This window comes from Nematostella vectensis, chromosome 14 (genome assembly GCF_932526225.1).
Source record: "Nematostella vectensis chromosome 14, jaNemVect1.1, whole genome shotgun sequence".
Taxonomy (NCBI): Eukaryota; Metazoa; Cnidaria; class Anthozoa; order Actiniaria; family Edwardsiidae; genus Nematostella; species Nematostella vectensis.
In genome coordinates this window covers 10,102,254-10,124,203 of record NC_064047.1, presented here as the reverse complement: position 1 = coordinate 10,124,203, position 21,950 = coordinate 10,102,254, and the positions used below count along the sequence as shown (strand labels likewise).

At 41.5% G+C, this 21,950-nt stretch overlaps 3 protein-coding genes across 4 annotated transcripts in view; 2 read left to right on the top strand and 1 right to left on the bottom strand.

Annotated features, from left to right (window-relative positions):
• Positions 1-14,644, bottom strand: part of LOC5510360 (protein MMS22-like) — a 58,813-nt gene extending 44,169 nt beyond the window's left edge. For both annotated transcript variants that reach the window (XM_048721987.1, XM_048721986.1), the window contains exons 1-6: positions 14,419-14,644; positions 12,431-12,554; positions 11,977-12,102; positions 10,690-10,745; positions 10,531-10,609; positions 9,724-9,995 (exon numbers count right to left, since the gene is read on the bottom strand). In XM_048721987.1, coding sequence (XP_048577944.1) covers positions 9,724-9,995; positions 10,531-10,609; positions 10,690-10,745; positions 11,977-12,102; positions 12,431-12,554; positions 14,419-14,599 — 838 coding nt within the window. In that variant the 5' untranslated portion in view covers positions 14,600-14,644. The remainder of the gene's footprint in view (positions 1-9,723; positions 9,996-10,530; positions 10,610-10,689; positions 10,746-11,976; positions 12,103-12,430; positions 12,555-14,418) is intronic.
• On the top strand, positions 1,189-9,551 carry LOC5510357. Its single transcript, XM_001630777.3, has 3 exons — positions 1,189-1,485; positions 6,926-7,846; positions 8,606-9,551. Exons 2-3 carry the CDS (start codon positions 6,941-6,943, stop codon positions 8,945-8,947), a joined length of 1,248 nt encoding a protein of 415 aa, XP_001630827.1. The 5' UTR covers positions 1,189-1,485; positions 6,926-6,940; the 3' UTR covers positions 8,948-9,551.
• A 273-nt stretch (positions 14,645-14,917) lies between the features above and the next one.
• On the top strand, positions 14,918-19,871 carry LOC5510356 (heterogeneous nuclear ribonucleoprotein R). Its single transcript, XM_032379449.2, has 4 exons — positions 14,918-15,529; positions 16,617-16,947; positions 17,323-17,528; positions 18,343-19,871. The coding sequence occupies exons 1-4, from the start codon at positions 15,086-15,088 to the stop codon at positions 19,192-19,194; spliced, it is 1,833 nt and encodes a 610-aa protein (XP_032235340.1). The 5' UTR covers positions 14,918-15,085; the 3' UTR covers positions 19,195-19,871.
• Positions 19,872-21,950: the final 2,079 nt, after the last annotated feature.

Sequence of the window (21,950 nt, the reverse complement as noted above, 5' to 3'; positions counted from 1 at the left end):
TACTGTAGAATAATGTTAGCTAATTTTCATCTGTTTTTGACTAAAAGTTTTGCTTATGCCATTGCAATTGTGTTGGAATTAAACGCCAAGCAAGAACGCATTGTTTTTATCTTTTCCTAGCCTGAGGTGAACAGATTCCGTTGCTAAGGGGGGGAGGGGAAAATACAAAACGACAAAAAAATAGAGACGCTTGTGACTTCGTCAATCGTTCCCAGTTTTTCGCTCTCGCCACAGGATTCCCGAATAGCCTTGCTTATTTCTGCTGCTTTCTAGGCTCGTCCCAGTCCTTGTCGTCTTCCTTGGTCAGGGTCCCTAATGTACAGCAAGTTACTTAGTGACTCGCGTGAACAAAACAGGAAATACTATAATAAGAGCCAGACACTGCACACCAACAACAGATGCAAGAGAAATTGCAGTTCAAACATGTTTTTATAATCACTGTAACAGAGGATTACACGAAAGAATTGGTACTTCCAATACCGTTCAAGAGGCTATTTAGATTAACTCTTTGCTAATTTTAGACACTCTAATTTTATGAAATAATATTGTTAACAACCACTAAAAGATCATTAAAGATTATATGAAAAGTCCGAAATCCGAAAAAGCACTTTTTACGGGTATGGTTTATTGTTTCGTTTCCTGAGGCGGTCTCTAGACCAAATTAGCGGCAACCTTCTTGGAGAAATTTGTGATCAGGCGGCGGTCGAAGCAAGCATAAAAGTATCTCTACTGAGCACCTTGTTGCCAGCCGCCATTTTGTCATCCTAGCAAAGTGCCAAGTGTGAAAAAGCATCCTTTTCATCTGCCGATTTGGGGAAGCCAATGCGATAATTTCGATCGAATTTGGTAAATAAAGTATTAAACATTATTTTTTGGTTATTTCGAGATTTTAACCCATTAAAATATTAAATCAACACAATAACAAAGGTCTGGCTGACAAAATGTCAGGAGAGAACTAAGACTCCAAAAATAGCAGAACTGGCAGTAGCATTAGAATGCTTGGAACCAAGTAACCCTTCCAGAATGCATCGTTTTCATCATGAAGGCCTAAAACGTTGGCGGCTGACATAAACGCTTTAAGTAATAGAGCGCTCCATATCAGGGGCGTAGCCAAAAATACAGTAAATGTATGAGACAATCTAAAATACAGAAGAAAAAGCCTTGAAAGTCCCTTTTGGGCCCCCTCCTGTTAAAAATCCTGGCTACGCCGCTGCATATGGTGCCCATCTCGTTAGAAGATTGTCGCGTCTTGTTAGACGCCATAATGGCGGTTAATAACCTCATCTCCCATTAATATCCTCCCCCGGCAAAACTCGTAACAGAACTGATCTAGCGGATGCTTCAGAGCATGCATCACATTTCCGGTACATGCATGTGGAATAGATATAAACGCCAGCCTTACGCCAGAGGGCCATACTTCTAGAAAGGACGACAGTGTTAGATTCAGTAAGACAAGCCACCAGTGTCCAAGCAAGGGATAAACAAGTAGGTTTTTTTAGAGTTATTTTCAGCCAACTCTTGTAAGCGGACAGCTATATACTTAACTCTTAACCTAGGACAGTATCATTAGTGGTTAGCTCACGCACAGCCGCATAAATGAAGGTCGATGACGCAGCCGTTGTACGCGCTCCCGCACAATACCGAGTCACTGAAAGAATCCATTTCCATCGGCGAATTCATGCAAGTAACTTTTATCAGATATCGTTTATAAGTTATTCGACTTTAATCATGTAAGGTTATTTTGGAGTTTCCTTGCAAACAACTTGTTGTATATTCAATTGTAAACAATAACATAGGAGTCGTTGGTCAACTATCAAAAAGAAACTCATCGTGGATACCCCTACTTTATGACACTTTTTTTTTCAAAACACGATTTTGATTTTATCTCTTTCAAACTGTATTAGAGCATTCTCGTGTGGCGAGTTGCCCGCATGCGTGATTTGACTAAACTTTTTGCATCCCCGGTTTTGCTCTTCTCACAAACACTAAGACTTTTGCTAAGCGGAAAAGCTAACATCTTTTTTCTGTTTGCGAGTCACCATGTACGAGAGATTTACCTATGCATATGAACTGTCTTATCTCGTTATACAAATCATGAAAACTGTCTAAGATGCAGAGAACGTCATCCCCTTCCCCGTATACGGCACCATCAAACATCAACACGATCTGAAATCTGTTCTGTTATAAAGTACATTCCAGTCCATGCAAAAAAAAAAAGATGGTGTTATCGGCTAATAATAACTGCGCCTAGCTAAGAATAGTGTCCAAAATAGCAAACATGGCTTATTCTGACTCCCTTTTCCGTCTCACAGTCACTAGGTCAAACAGTTTTCTTCCAGTGAAATGTAAGTCTTGATTTTACGCTTTTAGCGCTAGCATATCCACACTGGATATTGTACGCTATTAGCGCAAACACAGTTTCCTAGTTCTCCAGACATAGCTGACAATTCACTTGCTATTTCATCTCTTTGTTGGGATTAAGTTTTGTATTTGTTTTCAACGTAGATAAAATGACTTATCTTAGTAATTTAGTGAATGTTATTGGAAGTATTCCCCTCAGGCTGTGTGAGAATTGTGGGACGTTTACCAAAAAGTTTTCTAGAAAATCCTCGAGCCTTTGCACGTCGTTTCCAAGAAAAGTTCTCTATCACAGCATTAAAGTAATATGTCCTGGAAATGGGTGGTATTGGTGATTGTAAACTTGTATCCAAGCTGCCAATATAGGGTTTTAAATATCTAAAACGGAAACGGATTATGTAAGCGTACAAAATATTATCCAGAAAGCTCTAATGATAATGTGAGAGACTTAAGGAGGTTGGAGACGATAATTTGAAGTCTCAAACGTTTCTTAAGTCCCATTAACAAAAAGGAGAATTTTTTTTTTCAAAGCAAGCTTTTTAGGAGTGTACGTTAGATCTTCGCAGCTGCTTTTAATCACTTCGAGTTTGCTAATTGCGTTCAGAGTCACTTGGGCAGTCTGTAAAATAACACCAAAAACGCTTGCAAGAATACGTTGCGTTCTACATACACGAGAGCCGAAAACTCGCCAGAGCAATAAAATGTTATCAAAATAGACCTTTACTCTGAAAACCACAAGGAAGAAAAACATCATGTACAATTTTGTTAATCTTTTAAGCACACTACTTCACTCCTTGTCGTAAACAACATGAACTCACTGTAAGAATTTGACCTCTATACAAGGACGAAGTTAAAGAATGTCGATCGACCATTCCTTTGTTATTGGTTGCATTTGTAACAAAAAAAACCCCGAACGCTTCATTTAAAATATAACCATCCAGGAATGTTTGATAGATTAAGATAGATGATTAAAAGTATCTTATGCTGCATTCACACCAAAACCATGTTTAGTTAAACAAGGATTTTTTGCCTGATAATAACTTTCAAGTTTCTCATTGTGTTGAATTCTTACTAGCTAAATGATCACTTAGTAACATGTACAGCACAGTCTATTCAGTTTTGTTCTTGGTTCTGTCCGCTCTTGGGAGATTGAGATTTAAACCAGTTTAATTACACCACCTGTAAACGGGTTTAAGTGCTGGTGTGAATGCGGTATTAGTGGTGTGAATGCGGTATTAGTGGTGTGAATGCGGTATTAGTGGTGTGAATGCGGTATTAGTGGTGTGAATGCGGTATTAGTGGTGTGAATGCGGTATTAGTGGTGTGAATGCGGTATTAGTTACTCGTTTAAATTAGCCAATGGAAAGGCCCAGCCCAAAGCGTCTTCGACTTTTTTTCGTCACCGCTTTCCTTTCCTCGGGGAAACCAAGCAACCTTGTTAACTAGGTCCATTTTCTAAGCCTCTCAAAGGGGATTCAAACCGCAGACATGGTTTTACAATTAGAACCACTTAAATCCAGATGTGGAAAGGTTTAGGATAAACGAATTGAAATGTTCAAAAATACAACGCGCAAGTGAAGGCTTTCGCTCTAGTGTCCGGTTACAGGAGGGTCCTTTTCCGAAAAAAAAAATAGAACTTTTTCGCGTCTTCAAAAGCGTACACTTTACGAGAGTAACCTTATAGCCTGCAGTATATCGACGTGAATAAAGATGCCGAATAGTGAATATCCTTAAAGCCATATCATGGGAAAGACTGGTTGGTGCAATTGGCAGAGCGTCTCTCTCTAGTGCCTGTGCCTCTCACCACCGAGGGAGACTGGGTGGCGCAATTGGCTGAGCGTCTCTCTCTAGTGCCTGTGCCTCTCACCACTGAGGGAGACTGGGTGGCGCAATTGGCAGAGCGTCGCTCTCTAGTGCCTGTGCCTCTCACCACCGAGGGAGACTGGGTGGCGCAATTGGCTGAGCATCTCTCTCTAGTGCCTGTGCCTCTCACCACCGAGGGAGACTGGGTGGCGCAATTGGCTGAGCGTCTCTCTCTAGTGCCTGTGCCTCTCACCACTGAGGGAGACTGGGTGGCGCAATTGGCAGAGCGTCTCTCTCTAGTGCCTGTGCCTCTCACCAACCGAGGGAGACTGGGTGGCGCAATTGGCAGAGCGTCGCTCTCTAGTGCCTGTGCCTCTAACCAACCGAGGGAGACTGGGTGGCGCAATTGGCAGAGCGTCGCTCTCTAGTGCCTGTGCCTCTAACCAACCGAGGGAGACTGGGTGGCGCAATTGGCAGAGCGTCCCTCTCTAGTGCCTGTGCCTCTCACCACCGAGGGAGACTGGGTGGCGCAATTGGCTGAGGGTCTCTCTCTAGTGCCTGTGCCTCTCACCACAGGTTTCCCGGTCTCTCTCTAGTGCCTGTGCCTCTCACCACTGGGTTCCGGGTTCGATTCCCTGTTCCGACGTGAGCTGAGTTAGTTGGTCTCACCGGTTTTTCCTCCCTCCAAACCAACAATTTCGATCTTAGCTGTCATCCGTGGTCAGACATGAGTTGTATAGCGGCTGCCTGAGGCGCCCTCCTCTCGACCACGTCTGAATCTGCGCTCTCCTAATTCAGCATTTAGCTGCGATGAGAGTGATTAGCTACTGTAATGTATTTATTTTATCTATTAACAGCGTCTAAGGGTTAAGGATATCATTTTATTTCCAAAACAAAAATATCACATTACCCGATTAATTAGTTGGTCATTGATCTAGTAAGAAGAATATCGAGAGTTGATTATGTTTGTGTGTGGGGATTCCGTGGCGCCTAGCGGCTCGCTTATCTTTATTGACCGTATGATTCTTATTAGCTTATTATTACTATTTACTTTCGCACGGTAGATAAAGAAAATGTTCACAAGTACACCGCACTGATAACCTTTGCAACTGCAGTCATACAATGTCCAAACCTCATAAAACGGACATAAGCTGAGTGAAGCGGTTGTAAATATTACGATCATGTGATTACAAGACCTGGCTAACTCGAACTATTTACTCGTATAAGCCGTACCCTATTTAAAATGGTCACTAAGATTATTTAGTCGATTAATAAGGAACCTGGATAAACCAGTCGTCAGAGTTCTCTCCAGGCTAATTAGTTGAAGGTTTTACGCTGCGATAAAATTAAAGCGGATGAAATAATCGAGTCAAAATCTGACAAAACATTACGCCAGGCTCTTAAGTGCCCCGGAGGGGGGGAGGGGGGGTACTCCGATATCAAACGGACGGGGATCATCGTCGGGATTTTTTTAAGTTCTTGGTAAAGGTAAATTTGACACCACTGTTTGTTTTTGTGGTTTTTGCAAAACCAGTATCAATAGTTCTTGAACTTTATTTTGCAAAAGAATTTTTTCCATAAATCGCATTCTAAGACGGCTAAAATGGGCCTTTGCTGTTCCCCGTGACCTATTGACCGTGAATTCAAGCCAAATCTCGGCTTTTCTAGCGTATTATTTTGAGGCGAGAACTCGAGCTTGTCGAGTTCTCGCGACGGGTTTTAAGATATTGCCTTCAAATTTCCGGAATCTGATATGTAATTATGCCAGGTCATAAAATGTGTGAGGAATTTTCGATTTTCGAATGAAGATCGCTTTTATAGCAATTTTCGTGTCCAAATTTTGCCAGAAACGAGAGTTCCAACTTTAATTTGTGATGTTGTTTGACAGTTTCAAATAACAAAAAGCCCTCACACACTTTGGTAAATCATCTATCTGTCATTGAGATGCAATTTACGTGCAAGTGCATCCGCAATAACGCGAAGGTGCATTACGCTCTAGAGTAAACTCTGTACTTTTGAGTTTAAGGCCTCAAAACTTAAACACGGAATTAGCTATTGCAAGAATAAAACTTGCAGGAGATAATTCAATCTTTTATTTTTTATTTGATATGTAGTTTGTACATGTAGTGAAAATTGCGGCGCGACAATATTTTTTTTCCGCGGACACGTCGTTTACCTTTACCGAGACCTTAAACAACCCTAAAAGATACTTAAGTGGGCAGGGTCTGGTTATATTTTAACCCTAAAAGATACTAAATTAGGCGTGGTTAGGCATGAATTTACCCCCATAAAAGATACCTCAAACAAACGTAAATGATTTGCAATAAAAACGTTTATTTAAAACTAACTCTTATGGAAAATTGACACGTTTTGAACGCTCTTTCATGAGCTACAAGTCAAAGGAGCGATGGCTATAAAAGCACCCTAAAAGATACCGAGGTAAAAAAATCTCGGCATTCTCATTTTCACTCCTAAAATATCAAGGCCCCAAATTTACACCCTAAAAGATACGACGATGATCCCCGTCCGATGGATATAGGGAGTACCCCCCCCCCCCCCCCCCCCCGGGTATTGGTGATATGAAGACATTTGAAAAGCGAAGTCTCGATCTAGGTTTAAGTTTTCAGTTTCAAATAAACAATGTAACCATTTCATTTAAACAACGCTGGGAACATCATATGCACTAGATTTAAGGATAAAGCATTTGATACACGTTGAAATGTCTTTACGCATAAGAACTCACAAGTCCTTTCTATGCTTTTAGTCAAGCGAGGACACTATGGTCAGCGGAGTCACAGCAGTCGTAGTCACGATGTTTCTACGAATCTACTCGGAAAACTCGGACTTCAATCCGATCACGATATCTCAGCCCCAATGCCCACCCGGCTACTGCGCCCTGGGGGACTACGCCCAAAGAACCGGCTCGGAGGCGCCAAGCTACGGTGCCACCGTTTGCCTCAAGCAGGACAACAAACTAGTGCGTACCCCCCTGAAATTCACACAGATTTGGAGCAGTGAGGGGGGTGCAGTCGACGACGAAGAATACAGCGAAGCGAGCGGCGCGGAGAGTGGTTCTGGCGAGGAGTCCTCTTTCGGTCCGACCGGAAGAAGTAGAGTACTAGCGTTTTGGCGCGCTGTTCCCCCTAGCAACCAATACACAGGGCTCGGGGACGTCGTGACGTCATCGTACGAACAGCCAATCAGAAGCAGGTACTGCGTGGTGCATAATTCGGTGGTATTGACCGCTAGGCGTGGTCGGAGGGTGTGGGTAGACAATTCTGGGGTAGTGAGCCTTTGGGCGCATGCGCAGAGCACCCAATTTCTCAACCTTGACCTTTTCGTTGCCAATGGTTACCGCGGACCACCCGCTGATCTTTACTTCCGCACAATCGTACCGGAAGTGATCTCTCCGCCGCCAAGTGGAAACCTCCTCATAGAAGTGATCCCAGCAAGGGACCTTAACCTGCTACTCAGGGACCCAATAGGGGAACACGGTTACGAGGACATAAGTGTTTATGTCCCTCAGCCTCCTATCGGGTTTGTGGCCCTGGGGCAATACGCCGAGAGGGGTATCTTCAAACACGGCTCGGCCCATGTCTTGGCTGTCAAAGCAACAGGGGGTGGGGCACTAGTGGCACACCCTATCATGTACAAGAGAGTTTGGGACACAAGAAAATCAGCGAAGGTGAGAGAGGTTTGTCTCCTTGTACAGACAATTTGGATTCGAATACACCCCTTCATAGTATAATGTGGTCACTATTATTTTCATTGCCTCCAGGAGGCTCTGCCAATTGCGCCACCCAGTCTCCCTCGGCTTGTACGGGCAGTTGCGGTTCACTACATCTCATAGTATAATATGCTTGCCATTAAAGCCGCATTGTCACCAATTTACTTCCGGTCGATTACGTAAGAATCTTCGATGATTTTTAACGGAAAAGACGAAAAATATTTCAAAATATAGAAAGCAGTGTGTCTATTGGAAGTTTCTTGGAGGATGTGACTGCTAATTTAGAGCGGATGGCCTGTTAAATATTTCGGATTCGAACAGATTCTTTTGTTTTTTAACGGTTGAGGTTTCCGTCGGACCTCCGGAAGTAAACTGGTGAGAATGCTTTAACTGCTACATCCTCCATTGTTTTCTTGATTGTTAAACGTTTGCTTGCTTGTTCCCTCGCTCACTAGCTTGCTTATCTGTTTTCGTTTGTTTGTTTGTTTCTTCTTTATTGACTGGAGCCTTGCTTGCCCACTTGTTTGCTATTTCGTTTACTTCATACATCCTTGCTTTCATTTACTTGCTTGTTTATTGTGTGGCACAATATAAAAATGACATGAGCTTGACAAAAAAAGCACGGCAAGAATTGAGTTCCACTCATGGCGTGACACGAAAAGCGTGACACATATGACGTCATCACAACACTAAGAATCTTTTGGGATTTCATTGCAGACCGTGGAGTCCGCAATTTGGAGACCAATTCCTCCCCCAGGGTACCACTGCTTGGGGGATATTGCCACAGTAGCTTACGCCGCGCCGTCTACAAACACCATAGTCTGCCTTCACTGGAGTCTCGTCCGCAAAGGAAGGAGGGGTGATCGAGTGTGGTGGAACCGGAAGTCTCCACTGACCGGAAGTGATTCTCAAGGAAGTGACGTCACAGTGTGGCGGGTCGGAGGAGGGCACGATTGCGAGGCGCCAAATACATTCGTTGCAAACCCTGGGTTCCAGACCCCGTCGAGTGAGAGACTGTTGTTTAAATGCGTGCTCAGAAGCAACTCGATAGAAATCTAAGTCATGCGCTATATCACTCACTCCTTTTTTTTGGATCTTAAAACTTGTAAATAAAGCATTTAACTTGTTCAGAAGTTACTCTACGGACACTTTCGTGAGCGGACAGTTCTATATATACGTCCATGTTTTGACTATAGATGCACGCAGAAAAAAACTCAACAAATAAGACGACGTGGCAAAAAGACGAAGGTTGTGATTTTTTATGCTAATACTTTTTTAACATTGATCAAATTGCCTGTTTTTTTTTACAAGTGTTGTTTTCTATTTTTTGATGACAACAACATACAACGACAACAAAAATTTGGGAAAAATGGGCTCTTTAAATTGAGTGTGATTTTTTTACTATAATCGCATAAAAAAAAGGAATAGAAAAATAAGTCTTGTGTAATGACCAGGGGCCCCAGTCTACAATTGCTATGCAACATCATTTACCACAATCTATCTTTAATGTTTATCTAAACATATTTAAATAAAATATCATATAAAATAACAACCCTTATATATATTTTCTCTCATTAATAACATTTTAAACTCAATGTTATTAGTTTAATATTTGTTTCTGTCACCGACTGGTGTTTTTTTAAAATAAATCATTCTTTGTGTATTTTTATTGTGCCATGAAAACAAAGGGTTTTTTGGTTTGGGAAAATTTAAAAGAGCTAAACACTGGAGCACAAGGCCGCAGACCGCAGTGTCTTTTTACAGACACTTCTTTCAGGTCCAAAGGGTATCCATGAAAGAGTTGGAATAAAAAGTGGGGTAATGTAGAACCCTACCTTGTTTGTTGAGAAGACCTAGTAACCCTTGCAACACATTCCACTTCACATCCAAATACACATGGAACATGTGGAAACCAGCAGGCAGTCGAGAAGAGATGACACCCACGGCATCCTCATGCAGGAAGCATGTCCTTGGGAGGTCACAAAGACGGCCTATGAATAGCGACAGGGCGACCAATGACTTGTGTAGGGTGACTGGTGTCTGGGCTAAAAGCTGGAGGTAGGGGTGTGATTGGGTGTGGCTGAGGTCCGTTGAATTTACTAGACAGCTAAGAAAAAAATTTTAGTTGGCCAAATGATTGTGATGATCATGACAATAAATATTATGATCGATAAGATGATGGTCATCAGTGAGATGATGATAATGAGAAATATGACTATTGATGATGATGATGATGATGATGACAATACATATTGATACTTGATAAGATGATGGTCATGATATGACGATGCATAACTGAAATGACAATAATGATAGTGATCAGGTCAAAAGATATGATGAATGATAAGATGATAGTCATGATAAATATATTAATAGTAATGAAATGTAGTATTCTCCATATAGTCATTTGTTGGAAAAAAACAGGTCAGCCTGTCTGTAATTATACCAAAAGTATGTTTCTATAACAAGGTCATTGAAGGAGTTCATGTAATTAAGAATTTAAGCAAATGTATGCATTCAAAATGTAGCAATTTATTTCTATCAAATAACAACAAATCGCATGCATGAGTACTATATAGTACTCATAAGGTAATCCGTTTTTATATCATTACTATGTAATAAAATCTAGATTGACTACTTACTTGTTAATGAAATAATGCAAATACATCATAAACTTGTTGCATGACCTCCTAATGTTCAGGCAGTCTGAGTTCCCATCCCCTGGCAAGTGGAACAGATTACTCATTTATGATATGGTGCACAGAGATGAGCACCCACTGTAAGATGCTGCTTTTGCTTACCTGATAAAGTCCAGGCCCTGCCTTCATGAAGGTTTTCCAGCTTGAAGATTTGCTGCCTATAGTTCAAAGTTACATAAGTTACATAACACAAACATGCGCTATATAAGGGATATATTTGTTATTCTTCTTCACTGGGTGTAGAGTTCCAGAGGGAAGTATATTCAACGTCTGAACAATATAATGAAACCGTTCCAAATGAGTGTGTGCTAATTGTAAGTTTTTAAACTCAATCATAAAATAATATAGATAGTACAGGCTCTCTGATTGGTGGGATTGGCCACTTTCATTACATGATGGTCATGCGATGACGCAGCATAAAATTGTTTAAGGAGAATTCGTACATCATCAGTCAACAACCCTGTGAATGCCCCAGGTAGATAGGAAATTGCAAAATAAGTCCAAATAGATGAGCAACCAAACGATAAAGTCAATATTGCTTGGATTTGATGCCAGTTTTTCTAACTGTTTTCTGCGCGCAAGCTGAGGTGCACTGGAATGACGCCATTAGAGTGTGCTGTTGTGAAGTGTTTTTGTCTTTTGCGTAGGATTAGAAATAAAACAGGCTTTTTGTGTCTTTATTGAGTTTTGAAAACCTCAGTGTTTGTTTGGGGAATTCTCAAGCAGATGTGAAGTACTCGACCTGCTGTCTCGTGCTCCACTAATCTGCTCTCGAATTCTCCCAAACAAAAACACCTCGGTTTTCAAAACTCAATGAAGGCACGCAAAGAAAATTTTTTTTTAATGATCATGTCCTTTATTGAGTCACTCAATTACAATTTTCCACATTTTTTATGTAGAGTATGGACTTACTGTAACTGAATAAACCTACTTCCTACTTACATTAAAAAATTTATACTTACGATGTTATCAATAGTGGATCGCACATGTTAGCATGTAAAAAAGTAGGTAGAATTTCCCCTTTTATAGCATGTGTGTTGTCTTTGGGATTGATCCAACAAACAAACGGCTGTTGGCAACAGAGATACAAACACCAAGCCCCTTTCCAGGCCGAATCTGACTGCATTCTGTGCCTCATCTTTGTTTGAAAAAGTGCAGAATGCAAACAAAGGGGCATTTGCATAGAGTATATGGTAGAATTGTTTGAGCTTTTACTGTAAAACATTGAAACAAATGTACAAGGAAGGGTAAAAAGTGGGGCAGATGCTACATACTGAGTCAGAAACTTAAAAGGGAGATATTAAGGTCTACCAGTAGAGATTAGCATACATTTTATAAAAACGAAAAAGTAGTATTACTGTAAATCCAACATCTTGTATCCTTACCCACCTTAGTAAATTAAACAGCTTTTCTTGATGATGGAAGAGTGTATTTCCAGTTACAAACTTTGCACCAAACAGCTGAACAGTGGGTCCAGTGAAGAGACCCAAGTACAGATCATCACCACAGAGCAACCTATAGATGTAAAGTACAGGCCTGCGTGAGCTACAGTTAAAAGTCACTGCCAGCAAAATACTTTAGGGGGTAGCAGGGCTGTAAAAATGTACTGAAGTAGGTGGTTGCTTTAAAAAACAGTGGCTGTAAGAGAACTGACACAAAATTAGCTCTATCATTTATTTTAACTTACTTACTTACTTATCCCCATCTTCCCTAGTGGGAAATAGGGCCATCATTTATTAAGCATCAGACAAAAAGTGACCGGCATTTATTAATTTGCAGGAGCTAATTGGAATAATTTTATTGAATATAAAAAATGCTCCAGACTTCTGTTATGTTGACTCACCTCTCAAATAATCCAGAGCAAAGATACCCCTCAGAAGGAAGCTGTCCATCGCCAACATGAAACACCCTGCCGTCACAGTACAGACCAGCAGCTATGTGTTGGAACAGGGCAGAAGAGGATGTATCTAAGACATAATTAACAAGTGCATTAAAAAGTGACTCTCCATAATGGCCAAAGGAGTGAAATAAGGCAAATTCTTGAGAATAAGAGAGTTCGCTAAAAATATTGAAACTCCAACCATAAATACAGGAGGGTAGAATAAGAATCAGAATCATTTTATATTTTGCAATATTTGAAGGAATTAATACAGTTTTACACATACAAAATTATATGACACACTAGAAAGGATTAATAAAAGAAAGTTTGGTTATAAGATAAGTGTGCATTGACAGCTACGTACAGTAGGGCACTACCTCACAAATCCCCCCTCCAGCCCTAAATTATAAGTTTTCCAGCCCTTATTTTGGTTCAATTTTTTTTTTTTTATCAAGATATTTTGGTTAACAAAAAAGGTGTTTGGAGGACAACACAGAGGCAAGAGAACATTTGATACAGAATTGGGATACTCCCAGCTAAACCACATTGGCAGTTATACATCTGTCAGGAGGGGCACCTCTAATGCTTCAGTCCCAGGGGGGACTTCGAAAAAACAGATGGGGAGAATGTCAGCAAAATAAATTTCAACCCCCAAGGGAGGGCACTTTTTGCATGGTCAACAGAAACTCTTACCCCTAAGAGATAGCAAATTGGATGTGGTCAAAGGAATTCTTAACCCTCAGAGATAACAGAATCGGGAAAAAAAACCGTTAAACATCCCTTTAGGAATAGCAGTTGGTGAAAATTTTACACCCTAAAAGCTGTGACGATCTGGAGAGTCCATCCCCCCCCTCCTGTGAATATAAACTCTGCAAGTAATATCCATACATTACTGCCACTGATGTCCCAGGGGAAAAGCACATATGACATCTATAAAACAAGAAGGGATCTGGTAGGACGCTAACAATGCAATGTAAACCATACCGTGTCTGGGGTCCCAAGCCTGAGTGAGGGATTTTCATTCTAACACTGCCCACTGCCCCAGTCACAGGTAGCCCAGGCAATGGTTGCTTGTTCGTAGCTCGGAATTCGGGTGTTCTGAGAGGGGACGAGTAAAGAGTTTTTTTGTGTGAAATGTTGTCAATAAAATTTCCTTAAAACTTAGAACATGCCTTAAATTTATTGACAACATTCTACATTCAAGGATGCTTGTGGCTACTTTCTCGTTTTAAAATACGGCTAGCGGCCAGGGAAAATAGTTTAGCTCGGATGTTTTACCACATATCGAATGTAAGTGTACCCTGGCATAGGTCTGCGAGATAAAAATATTTTGTTTGTTGTTTTTTCCTCTCGAATTTCGACGGTATTTGAGTGCTACCGAAAATGGCGCCTCCAACCTTGTTTCTTTCCTTAGTAGGGAGAGAGAAGTCATAAATTCTGTTAAGAAACCCCCCCCCCCCCCCCAAATCGTGTATTACACGTGAATTTGACAACAACAAGGCATCGTCTTAGTTTTAAGGCAATTTTATTGACAACATTTCACACAAAAAACGCTTTACTCGTCCCCTCTCAGAAGAACAGCCGAATTCCGAGCTACGAACAAGCAACCGTTGCCTGGGCTACCTGTGCCCCAGTGGCAAAGGTAAGGAACATGATTTTCAGGGAATGTAAGGCTAAGTTCAAAAGTCGTATTATCCATGAGCCGTATTCAATTCAAATGCGTACAAATGAAGATGAAAAAATCGAATCGATAATAATGCGACGTTTGAACTTAGCCTAAGCAAAGTCCCTGCTAATGTTTATTCCATTCATTCAGCAGAAAACTGAATGAAATATCTAAGATTATAATTTGCTTGTTCATGTGTAGTTTAGACGTTCTATTATCTTTCAGTATTCTTATTTTTCAATTAAAATAATTTTCTTACAGTATTCCAGAGTCGAAAGGCACTCACCAGGGAAATGTGACTGATCAAATCGGTCGCGTGTGCGCTCATTTCTCGCATTTTCTACACGATCAGCGCTATTTTCTTGCTCTCTTTGACTTATAAAGTCGTCATCAATTTCCATGAGCTCATTGTCTTGGCTTTCTTGCCATTCAGAGAACAAAATCTCTGAATCTGCGAATTCGTCCATCTCGAGGCCGCCATTACAAACACAAATTTACCGCCATTTCGTCTTACGAAGACAAATCGATGAATGATTGATATCGCGAAAACTTCACGAGGGAATATCGACAAGCTATCATTTTACAAACAAATATTTTAAATTAATCAAATAACACTTATGATGTTACGCTTACTCATATATAACTATGTATTTGTATCTTTTTATATAAATGGAATAGAAATGGCTTTATTCAGTTTCTATTTATTTTTCCAAACTCGATTGATTTGATAGTTATGGGTAGGCTGTGTCAAGCCCTGGGCTTTATAGCGGACCACCCCTCATAATTTTACAAACACGCGGATGAAAGGTTCTTTCCAAAGTTGCTGTCAGATCTCATCCGTTGTTGCTACAACTCTCTACAAAAAAGACTATATTTTACTCCTCCTGATCGCAATTTAGCCGCTTAAAAAGCGGAATACTTAATCATAGTAATTGTATCTAGTGTATATCAACATGGCTCAAGAAACACCGCTAACTGAAGAGGCGAAACAACTCGTAAACATCGGCGTTAGTCTAAAAGTCGCCCAACGCGTTGGCGAGATTTTTAGCTCTGGATCGCTTGCCCCAGAGGAACTCGACGATCGTGCATTAGATGCACTGCGCGAATTCAACGAAGAAGGGGCCTTAGAAGTTCTAAACCAGTTTGCCAGCAGCGATTTATCCCATGTCCAGAATAAAAGCGCGTTTCTGTGCGGAGTTATGAAGACATATCGGGAGAAGAATCGAATGCGACGCGATGGACAGGACCCGACAGCCGGTTTGAAAGGGCCCGATGAGGCGAAGATAAAAGCACTACTAGACAGAACAGGATACACCTTAGATATCACTACAGGACAGAGAAAGTACGGTGGCCCTCCCCCTGGCTGGGAAGGCAAACCGCCAGGCACAGGTTCAGAGGTACAGTAACGACGGTTCAACACCAAACTGCTTTTCTCCTCTGTCAATCTGTCCTTTTTGGATCGTCAAAGCGTCTTTTTACCAAAAAAGTCTCTATGAAATCATGCCACTTTGAGCTAACGATAAAATAGTCCCCCTAATGCCTAAGTCTAAAGTTAAAGGTTTAATTTATTGGTTATTTAGTATGTTTCACAGCGTTTTGTTATCTGAAATTTATCTCAAGTAATAGACAGCTGCAGCTTATGCTAATTCGCTGGACTGTGAGATTGTGCACGTGATGTCTGAGGGGACTTTGTCCCTTTTGACAACTAGAACTAGAAACTAGTGATTTGGTTCTGAAAAAAAGCTCTTATTAGTACCTCATATATATTTGATGATGATGATACAGTTAAGATTGTAGCCAATACAGTAACTTGTACTCCCCACTAATTCAAACTCACACTGCCTTTATATTCCCTAGATACTAGCTTTGAGTAAGTTCTACTCTGACAACTTAGACTGTTTTTCATTCCCCTTGAGAGTTCAAATTCACAGGGTTTCATTGTATGTGTTTGTTTGAATTCTATCGCTTTTATTTAATATGACCCCAGCTCCATCTAGTGAAGATTTTTATAAGATTTTTGCTGGTGCCTAAAGCGTAACTGTCAACCTCTGAAAATATCAAGGCTTGGGATTTTTGGGGGGCAGGGGCTGGTATAACCTTGCAGGTGTTTGCCGTATAGAGGGCTCTCGCGAACAAATCCACTTATAGATCTCATGAGTGTGTAATATAATTGCGCTTTTCAAGGGAATTATTGTTTTACCCATGACGATTTTCTATAGAATAATTTTTCCGAAGCGATAAAAATTGCTATAAGCCGGGAAATTTGGTGCTTTATGCGGAAGAGTGGGAAAAGGGGTCCAAAATCTTGATACTCCCTAATGTGTGAGAGTTGACAGGTATACTAAAGGGATGCACTGCTTGTTAATAATTATAGTATTGTGAGAATATACAACTGCTTTCATACAGTTACTCCTTTGTGTTCTATGTTTTTTGGTTAAAAGTCAACACCTTTTTACTAACCAAAGTATCATCTGTAACAAACAGAAAGTGTGCTCTCAAGTCTTCATTGGCAAAGTTCCACGTGACTGCTTCGAAGACGAGCTTATTCCTGTGTTTGAGGAATGTGGCCACATCTACGATTTCCGTCTGATGATCGACCCTATCTCTGGGCTCACCAAGGGGTTTGCATTCTGCACTTTCTCAAACAAAGATGAGGCGCAGAATGCAGTCAAGAAGCTAGATAATAAGGAGATTCGGCCTGGGAAGAGGCTTGGTGTTTGTATCTCTGTTGCCAACAGCCGTTTGTTTGTTGGATCAATCCCAAAGACAAAGTCTAAACAGGAGATTTTAGAGGAGTTTAGCAAAGTGACAAATGGTAAATACACAAGGACTTTGTTGATCATTTGAACTCATTTGAAATCCCCTTTTTAATAATTTTAAATTTCTTTTGGATTTGGACCTACTTTTCACCATTAATAACCAAAATACCTGGAACTGCCTGGAATTAAAAACTTTAATTCCCTTGACCAAATTCTAACCAAATGAATTAAACTAACTTTCTGTCACTCCTCAGAAATGCCAATTTTGATTGATCTTTAAAGGTTTTATTCTAGAGTGTGTATGTTGGGTGAACACTATATTTCCCAAATCCATGAAATTGTGTGTATAGAGAAAAGGGCATAGACAGTAATCTCCCAGTCAAATTCAGGTCATCACGTCTCAAATAATTATTGTTTTGTCATCTCTCCAGGTTTAGATGATGTTATCGTATATCTCTCAGCTGATCAGAAAGGTAAAAACCGGGGATTTGCCTTTCTGGAGTACGAGTCCCACCAAGCAGCCTCATTGGCCCGTCGACGCCTGGCCAGTGGTAGGATCAAGGTTTGGGGGAACATTGTGGTGACTGTAGATTGGGCTGACCCTCAAGAGGAGCCAGATGATGATGCGATGAAAAAGGTAAGAGCGGCTAGGTTACCTTTTTGGTGATAAGTGGTGATCAGGTAACTGTATTTTCTTAGCCCATGATTGGAACCAGCTTTTAAGTCTTTTTTTAAAGGCCAATCACTCTGCTATTTAATGCTACCTCTCAATTCTGAGTCACACATTTCTATTCATTTCCATTTTCTAATTCAAGTGAGTAACCAATATATTTAATCAAATAGTGTTGAAGCCGCATTGTCACCAGTTCACTTCCGGAGGTCCGACGAAACCTCAACAGTTAAAAGACAAAAGAATCTATTAGAATCTGAGATATTTAACATGCCATCCGCTCTAAATTATCAATCACATCCTCGAAGAAACTTGCAATAGACACACTGTTTTCAATATTTTGAAACATTTTTCGCGTTTTTCGTTAAAAATCATCAGAGATTGTTACGTAATCGACCAGAAGTAAACTGGTGACAATGTGGCTTTAATAACATATCAGACTTTATTAGTAAATTGATATTTTGAAGTTTTCTTGCGAATAAACCATTGTATTTTCATTGATTAACAATAACAATAAAAAACAGTGCAGTTTTGACCTGCAATCTTCCTAATAAAGTAGGCATTTTGAAGAAAAATTTTGCCTGTCATATTGGTTATCTTAGTACTTCCTTTAGAGGACAAATTTGTTTGTACTGTTTGAGGTGTGCAATTGCCTGACTGCTACTGTAATACACTACTGCCTACAACTCTCAGCATTTCCATCTGATGCCTTTCATAAGTAGGGGGAGCTTTACTGTCTTCATTAGTGTTCTCCTAAAAGCTCATTTTGTGTGAATTTCAGGTGAAGGTTGTATACCTGAGGAATCTAAGCCCAAGCATCACAGAGGAGAAGCTCAAGGAAGAATATAGTCAGTATGGAGCAGTCGACCGGGTTAAGAAGCTAAAAGACTACGCCTTTGTTCACTTCACAGAGCGTGACCATGCTCTCAAAGCCATAGAGGAAACCGACGGCAAAGAAATGGATGGCCTGAAGATTGAGGCTTCTCTTGCAAAGCCACAGCCAGGGAACAAGGACCGACAGCGTGGTCAATCAGGTTTTGGGTCCCTGAATTCCCGGCGTGGTGGCCGGGGTGGTCCAGGTGGAGGGTATGAGGGTCGTGGTAGAGGTGGGCGTGGTGGTCCCCGGGGAGGTGGCCCTCGTGGCTATGATGGTGGGTACGGTCAAGGAGGTGGGTATGAAGGCTACAGTGGTGGTTACAGAGATGACTATGGTTATGGCGGTGGTAGCTATGACCACTATGACAGTTACTATGGTGGCGGTTATGATGATTACTACGGTGGTGGTCCCCCACGTGGTGGCCCCAGAGGAGGTAGAGGCGGCTCTCGTGGCGGACCCCCTAGAGGGGCACCTAGAGGCCGTAGTGGCCCTCCCAGAGGGCGTGGTGGGGGAGATTTTGGTGGTCGGGGCGGTCGTGGTGGTACCACCCCTGGGAAAAGAAAGTATGGTGCGGATAATCCACAGGGTGTTGTAGGGTACCCCGAACCCAAGAAGAGGTTTATGGCTGAGGGGCAGCAGGACTACCAGGGCGGCGGCGGATGGGGAAGTCAACCTATCTCACAGCAGCCACAGTATAGCAGCTACAGCGACCAGGGCCAGGAGTGGTATCAAGACAGCTATGGCTCTGAATGGTAGGCCATTTGGCTCTGATTTCTTATCAGATTGGCTGCCATTTTAGACAAATGGAAAATGTGTTTTTACTGTCAAAGATTGGATTTGATATTGGACTACAATTGGCCTTGATTGGATTGATTTTGGAATTGACCTGATAGAAAAACTCTTGGAGTGACATGCATATCCCAAAGGATTTGCTTTTAGATAGTCTATTTGGACATGTTTTATTATATCATTTTGACATTTTAGTTGGAAGTTTGTGTCAATTGTAGTTTGGCCACGACCAAACGTTGTTTATAGATATTTTATTACAAGCAAGGTGTCAAGGAATTTATCATCACGTCATTGAAAATGTTAGACTTTGTAGCGAGGGTCCAAAGATGGTCAGTACGTCTTCCAAGCCTTCTTAAACAACTGACTTTCCTGATTATTTTGAAGTCTTGTTCATGGTAAAACTGCTCAATGAAGATTGGCTGGTAGAAGATTCGCCTCACTTGGTTCACTATCCGAAAAATATGCAGGAAAAAAATACCAATAAACACTTCATATCATAGCATCTGGACCCTTGTAAATAGATTTCTCCAACCCAAAACTTCCCAAATCTTCAAGTAATAGGAATAAAGAACTTCCGTAAAATTCATAGTATCATTCAGAACTCCTTGAGTATAACTCTGTATACAAATAAAACATTCCCAAAATCTCGTGTATTCATCTGCTCAAAATGTCTGTCTGTCTAAATTTGTGAAATTGTTTGTGAAAATTGAATGAAAATTACCCCAAAACTATCTCAACTATCCTCAATCCGTAGAGGTAAGTAAATGGTAAGTATTACAATTTAATCGAATGATATTCCTGTCAGTTCATATTTTCATCAGTTATTTTTTCGGGATATAGGGTTATTTTAGGGTTATTGCTTGAGCCTAAAAGCCCATACGTTTGCCAAAAAGGGGAAATATTTACTGATAGCCGAGGAGGAGTAAGAAAGATGTTCCTTCTGTTGCATCTTGTTCTCATTTCCTTGCCTTTTATCAGTCTTTAGACTGCTTGTTGTGTTTTAACTGAAATAAGATCATTCATCAAAAGTCGTTGACGATTCAAACGCTCACAAACCCCCAAGTTTATGTATTTAAAAGCTCAAATATTGCATCTGAAAGGTGCTTGGATTTTTCTACAAATGTGTGCACTAAAAAGCTATGAAATTGTGGTTATTCTCAAAGTTCAGATGTTTTTGCAAGTTGTAAAATGGTTTGTTCATGACCCATTATGCAGGGTGGTAAAGAGTATTTTTGTGAAACGAGATTTGGTCATTTTTCACCCTACTAGAAACGGGAAATCGTCCATTTTGACGTCCGTGAAACGTGATTTAACGATTTAAAAGGCCATTTTTCGTTCCGTAAAACGTGAAAAAGGCATTTTGCCCGGCCCGTGAGAAGTGATCCATACTCCCCTTTACCAGCCTGATTATGGGCATGGAGATATCAACTTGTGTGATGCAGTATGTTAGTGCAACTTCACAGGAAGTCCATTGGTAAGGTTTGTGTTGTGCAAATTTTTCAGTCCATGGCACTTCTTATGGTCCGTAGGTACAGCTTGTCTGTTGTATTGTGTTAGTGCATGGCTCACTGTGAAGATGGTCCCTAAGTATAGCTTGTGTGGACTGTGTGTTGGTACTTGACTCACTGGTTCAGTGTGTTAGTGCATGGCTCCCTGTATAGGTGGTCCCTAGGTACAGATTGTGTGGTGCAGTGTGTTGGTGCATGGCTCACTTTGCAGACGCTTCCCTAGGTATAGCTTGTGCAATGTATTGTGTTAGTGCATGGCTCACTGTGCAGGTGGTCCCTAGGTACAGCTTGTGTGGTGCAGTGTGTTGGTGCATGGCTCACTGTGCAGGTGGTCCCTAGGTACAGCTTGTGTGGTGTGTTACTACATGGCTCACTGTGCTGGTGGTCCCTAGGTACAGCTTGTGTGGTGCAGTGTGTTAGTGCATGGCTCACTGTGCAGGTGGTCCCTAGGTACAGCTTGTGTGGTGCAGTGTGTTAGTTCATGGCTCACAGTGCAGGTGGTCCCTAGGTACAGCTTGTGTGGTGCAGTGTGTTAGTGCCTGGCTCACTGTGCAGGTGGTCCCTAGGTACAGCTTGTGTGGTGCAGTGTGTTAATGTATGTCTCACTGTGCAGGTGGTCCTGGGTACAGCTTGTGTGGTGCAGTGTGTTGGTGCATGGCTCACTTTGCAGACGCTTCCCTAGGTATAGCTTGTGCAATGTATTGTGTAAGTGCATGGCTCACTGTGCAGGTGGTCCCTAGGTACAGCTTGTGTGGTGCAGTGTGTTAGTGTATGGCTCACTGTGCTGGTGGTCCCTAGGTACAGCTTGTGTGGTGCAGTGTGTTAGTGCATGGCTCACTGTGCAGGTGGTCCCTAGGTACAGCTTGTGGGGTGCAGTGTGTTGGTGCATGGCTCACTGTGCTGGTGGTCCCTAGGTACAGCTTGTGTGGTGCAGTGTGTTAGTGCATGGCGCACTGCAGGTGGTCCCTAGGTACACATTGTGTGGTGCAGTGTGTTAGTGCATGGCTCATTGTGTAGGTGGTCCCTAGGTACAGCTTGTGTGGTGCAGTGTGTTAGTGCATGGCTCACTGTGTAGGTGGTCCCTAGGTACAGCTTGTGTGGTGCAGTGTGTTAGTGCATGGCTCACTGCAGGTGGTCCCTAGGTACACATTGTGTGGTGCAGTGTGTTAGTGCATGGCTCACTGTGCAGGTGGTCCCTAGGTACACATTGTGTGG